The sequence below is a fragment of the Mustelus asterias genome, chromosome 1, assembly GCF_964213995.1.
Source record: "Mustelus asterias chromosome 1, sMusAst1.hap1.1, whole genome shotgun sequence".
Classification (NCBI taxonomy): domain Eukaryota; kingdom Metazoa; phylum Chordata; class Chondrichthyes; order Carcharhiniformes; family Triakidae; genus Mustelus; species Mustelus asterias.
In genome coordinates, this window is record NC_135801.1 from 37423771 (window position 1) to 37429812 (window position 6042).

The following is a 6042-nucleotide window of genomic DNA, read 5'->3' on the forward strand; positions in this document are numbered from 1 at the left end:
CCTCTATTAGATCTCCCCTCATTCTCCGTCTTTCCAAGGAGAACAACCCCAGACCCAATTTCTCCTCATAGCTAAGACCCTCCATACCAGGCAACATCCTGGTAAACCTCCTCTGCACTCTCTTCAATGCCTCCACGTCCTTCTGGTAGTGCGGCGACCAGAACTGGACGCAGTACTCCAAATGTGGCCTAACCAGCGTTCTATACAGCTGCATCATCAGACTCCAGCTTTTATACTCTATACCCCGTCCTATAAAGGCAAGCATACCATATGCCTTCTTCACCACCTTCTCCACCTGTGTTGCCACCTTCAAGGATTTGTGGACTTGCACACCTAGGTCACTAGGTGTGCAAGTAGAACAGGTATATACAGTTATTTACTCAATATGGCTAATTGCAGACAACATCACTGAACAATAGGATATTGAGGAGTCATCTGCCAAATTTGAGGACGTTTTCAAATCTTTTGATGTTTATTTCGACTTGAGCTCCAACAAAATATTAAAAGGAACAAAATTCAATAAGTGTCCAACTGCCTGGAGAACCTGTTGATTCCTTCCTAAATGATCTCCACAGGATGCCAGAGAGATTTGAATATGGAGGTTTAAAGTCCGAGCACATCAGAGACAGTTCTGTGGTGAGAATTGCATACGATTCACTTTTGACCTACGTGCTAAAGATGATCTTAGTTAGACAAAGCAATCCAGTGAATTAGACTGTCTGAACTACATGCACAACACGGGACAATCCTAAAGGAGGAGAATGCAACATAGTGCAGAAATCAGTCCACTTATCAAGTCATGGAAAGCAGTTCATGAACTGTCCTACACATCAATTTTGCCTGTGTTGCTGTGTGAAGTGGCCTCAAGAGATCAGGGTCCCGCAAGTACAACCCAATGCTCCCACTGCAACAGACAGGGACACTTTGGCAAACTGTGCAAGTCTAAACCTCAGCACCACAAACATCCCAAAGGTAATCTATGAGGTCGAGATCGAAAACCTACATGACACACCGCCATGCTTTTTGGGCAAGGCCGAAGATTATGATTCTTCAGTATTGAATGCAGACATCATGGTAAATGGTCACCTAACAAATTTTAAATTATATTAAATGCCCGTGCCACAGTCCTGTCAGATGAGAAACTCTGGCTTGAAGGCCTCGACTTTGAACAACAGTTACTCCACTTTATGGAGCAGGGGGAATTTGACTCTCAGAATCCCTACACTACAAAAGGAGGCCATTCGGCCCAGTGAGCCTGCACTGACAACAATCCCACCCATGCCTTATCCCCATAACCCCACGTATTTACCCCACTAATCCCCCTGACACTAAGGGGCAATTTAGCATGGCCAACCCACCTAATTTGCACACCTTTGGACCGTGGGAGAAAATTGGAGCACCCAGAGGAAACATGCACCAACAGAGAGAATGTGCAAACTCCACACAGTCACCCGAGGACGGAATTGAACCCGGGTCCCTGGCGCTGTGAGGCAGCAGTGCTAAACACTGTGCCGCCCCTTCCCAGCATGATCTTAGAACCATGAGGTATGGCAGCAAAAAAATCTTTTGAGTTGACGAATGTCATCCATAACAAGCCCCTCTCTCTTCTAAGCAGGGATGCCTGCTTACCCTGGATCTCCTCCAGATGGTGGAGGATGTAAAGACTGTCATCCAGAACAACACAGTCCTGAGTACTCAAACACTAACATGCATTTATATATGGGTTTTCCTTTTGATCTCTCTTCTCTCTATTTAGAGCAGGCTTGTCCATTATCTTTCCAGGTCTCAAAGTCCCTAGTTGTCAGACCAATCTACTGCCCATGAGATTATTGTGGCACCTCTGGTGGAAGTGATACCAGAAAATGATCAACAGTATGAGAAATCTCTACCTTTGACTACGATGATGGACACAGCAACCATTGTGCACACATTGAAATTTCCAGCCAGCATGCCACAACCACAAGGGATGCTGCAACCAGATTTTAGTTTATCACCATTGACAACAATGGGTGAGGATCTGAGGATACCATACAATCTTCTTCTCACCACTGGAACATTCTTCCTCAGCCTCAGAAGGCTTCCAAATAGTCTACATGGAAAAAGAAAAAGCAGTGCCAAGGGGACAAATACCATCTTTGTCACCTTGCAAGAAACAATCCAGAGTAACAGCAATCATACTTGACACAATAGGTGAATTGATCAAGCATGGTTAAACATAAAGCAATGGAAGAATGAAAGCATGCCCAAATGCCAGTCCAAAACCATAACAAAAACCAGAACCAACAGAGCCTACCACTCTCCTAACAGAATGGCAATTGTGATGTGGAAGCTTTTAAGGCCACCTGAACCTTTAATGCAAGGACTTGAAATGTAAAGATGGGGTACTGAGAATGTTGTTAATGCGAATACTATAACAGCAATATGCTGGAACAGCATTAAGGCAGCAACAAGATAAACGGTTAATATTTACAATAATGGAAGACTTGAAGTTAAGTAACTATATTCATGGGATAAAATCTTTGGGACGAGGTGTAGTAGAAGGGTCTACTATATACAGGGTTAACATGTGACTGAGTACAGTACCACCCACAAGAAGGCACATGACCTAGAGCCAGCTTGCTGCTGGACAGAGATATGCTCAGACCTACCCCTGCCGATACAATTTACTATATATTTATATAAAGTTAAAAATTTGCTGTTAACATACAACTGAGCATGAAGACTTCTTTAACAGCCACATTCTGTAACCAATGGGACGAACTGAGAGTCTTCTCATTTGCTATTCTTGAATATAATTAATGTCAGCCAAGTAAACAAAAAGCCACTGCCAAGAAACTCAACTGGACTAGCCACATAATGTCATGGATAGTAGAGGAGGTCCAGAGACTGGCATTCAGCAGCAAGTGGCATGAATCCCAAAAGCTCTTACCAGCAACAGGAATGCACAAGTCTGGAGAAGATTGGAATAGTCTCCACTTCAGCTTGAATGTTGTAGCTGTTGTACAGCTACAACATTCAAGAGGCTTGACACAATCCAGGACAGGACGTATTACATGTTTGTAAGCCCATCCACCACTAAGACACTAGACACAGCATGCACGATGTATAGGATACACTACTCACCAAGTTCTCTTAGGCAACACCTCTCAAACCCCATTTCCACCAAACAAGGGGATAATGGCAACAAGCATTTGGGAATACCATAACCTCAAAGTTATCTTCTAAATCACAATAACTTGAATATATTAGCACCATTCCTTCATCATCACTGGGTCAAGAACTCCTTCGCCAACAGCATTATGGGCATATCTTCACCTCATTGACTGCAGAGGTTCATGGGGGATTCGTTGTCAATGCTTCAAGGATAACAAGGAATAAGAAATAAATCCTGGCCCTGCTAGCAAGACCTATAACTGAAAATGATTTTGGAAAAAAAAAAAATCGCAATAACTCAAGTCAATAAATCAGGTTAATAGAGGACAGGAGCCCAAGTTCAGGTTATTTGTATATTACAATTATCCACACTGTGCCTAGTCAAAAATAAGCAAATTAAAACCCAACATGTTTGAAATAAACATCAAAAATGTATTTAACAAGTTGAAATGCGACAACCCTTCCCAACCTTTTGCATTGGCAGCCCTTGAACTTTGTTTAGTTTCTAAAATATTGCTATTTAACCCTTGATGTTTCCTGAATACAATTCCTTAAAACAAGTAAACTGTTCAGGTAGGATATCGGTACATGAAAGAAACACTGATCAAAGAACAGATATCCCTTTGAAATAAAGGCAAAACTACCTGAATGTTTTCTTATGCAGAGAAAATGAGAAATAATTATCACACCTGAAATCTGAATTACCCTGGATACACCAGAGTCTAAATCTTCTGTAGTTCCAACCTGCGATGTAAAAGTTACACTTAATGTTTGCTGTGGTGGCTTTGGAGGTATGTTCTTCTTTAAAATTTGAGCAAAACTAGGTTCTCCTGAACCCTTACGCCAGGCACTGTCACTGGACATTCTGAAACAAAAATTACAGAACATAGTTAGCATAAATAGGAATGGATATCAACAGTACTTGCTGAAAAGTTACTAAAAAAGTTGAAGTGTGCAACCCTTCTCCATTTGTGCAAGTTTGCACCATCATCCATTGATGTATGCTAAATATATTCAACATTAGGAAGCATACTGACAACAGTGGCAAGTATGAAAATTTAAAAGAGGCTTCCCCACCGACAGAACAAGTTTATCCAGCGAATTGGGAAGGTTGCTATTCTAAACAACTAGCTAGGAGGCTCTTATGGTCAAATGTAACTTTTTGTATCAGGGATTAGAGCTTTTTGTATTTAAGATATATATATATATATATATAGTGGTTTTCACAGTAGATGAAATGGAAAATTTTAAAATTACTCTTTCCCCATCCCTGCCTGGGACCTGCTTTCCGTTGGACCATAGACACAGAATACTGAAGCGCAAAAGGAGGACTTTGGTCTGTCCTCCAGCTCTTTGAAAGGGCTGTCCGTCCAATGTAATCCTACTTCCCAAATTTGCCCTACAATCATGAAAATTAGTTCTCCTTAAATACATGTTCCATTGCCTTTTATAAGTTATGATGCCACCTAATTCCATCACATTTTCAGGTAGTGGACAGACCTTCACCCTCAGAAGAAATTTTTATTTTCTCCTCTAGCTCTTTTGCAAATTATTTTAAATTACTGATCTCTGGTTGACAACCCACTTGCCAGAGGAAATAATTTCTCCCCAGTGTCAAAACTCTTATTTTGAAAACCTCTAATTAGGTGTCCCCTCTGCTGCAAGGGGAACATCCCAGTTTCTCTAATCTCTCCACATAACTGAATACCCTCACCCCTAATCTCATCCTGGTAAACCTCCTTTGAACCCTCCCCAAAGCCTTGACTTCTTTAAAAAAAGTAGGATACACAGAATTTTGCACAGTGAAACAGCTAAGGCTTAACCAAGTAAAGTGACTTCCTTATTTTCACATTCAATACCTTGATTTACAAAGCTAAGTAAACTGCCTCATCATGTTGTTTCGGTCAAAGTGCAACATTTTACACTGATCAATAAGTCTGCTATTGTATTCACTAATTAGAATGTTGCCATGTTTTGTTTCATCAGCAAACTTTGAAATTGTACTCCCTTATTCAGATACTAATATACGAAAGAAAAAAGAATGGTTTGAACAGTCTGAAAAATTAATTCACTTTTACTCTTTTGCCTCTCATCTTTTCACCAATTCCATATCCAAATTACTACTGAACATTTAATATCACATGCTTCTATTGTCAAAATAGGTGTATGTGGTATTATATCAAACAACATACTGCATGATCTTCATCAAAGAACTCAATCAGGTTAGACAATCATAATTCACCATCAATAAACCCAAGTTGCCAAGCTCATGTTAACCCATGCTTCTCAAAGTGAGAATTAGGACAATGGTCTTCAGTAATTTTTCCACCACTGACATTACACTGATTAGCCTCTCCTACTTGTGGACAAAGGCCACAATCCTCCAGTTCACAGGCATGCTCCTGCATCCAAGAAGAATTGAAAGATTGTGGTCAGAACTTCTTCTAACTCTACTCTAGCTTCTCAACAGCAACTTAGGAAGCATCTCATCTAGCCCAAATTACTTAGTGGCTGCTAGTTTTTAAATTGAAACATTTGTGTCTTTTATGGAACAAGAAATCTTGCATTTTGTGGTGACAGTTCTTAGCCTTCCCCCTCAAACTAAAACTTCTAACATTTTGTTTTTCTCAACTTTTCAATGTTCAAATCAAAAATACACTTGCACATTAGAACAAACTAGTTTAATCTAAGTTGACATTAACAGATCAAACTACTTAGCATTCATAGCAAGGGCAATTACAGCTACTACATCTATAGATTTCACAGCAGATGCGGTCATCTTATTCTTTTCAAATAATCCAACTGATTTGTGGTAGTTTTGTTTTGTTGCCTGCTTGTTGGGTAATACAAGGGTTTCTCCTTGCATAAATGGACCATAAGATACAAGAG

General features: G+C 40.3%; 1 protein-coding gene across 1 annotated transcript in view; it reads right to left on the minus strand.

Moving 5' to 3' along the window:
• Positions 1 to 4017, minus strand: part of adad1 (adenosine deaminase domain containing 1 (testis-specific)) — a 63468-nt gene extending 59451 nt beyond the window's left edge. Inside the window, exon 1 of the mRNA XM_078231865.1 lies at positions 3843 to 4017. Within this exon, the coding sequence (XP_078087991.1) occupies positions 3843 to 4017 (175 nt within the window). The remainder of the gene's footprint in view (positions 1 to 3842) is intronic.
• Positions 4018 to 6042: the final 2025 nt, after the last annotated feature.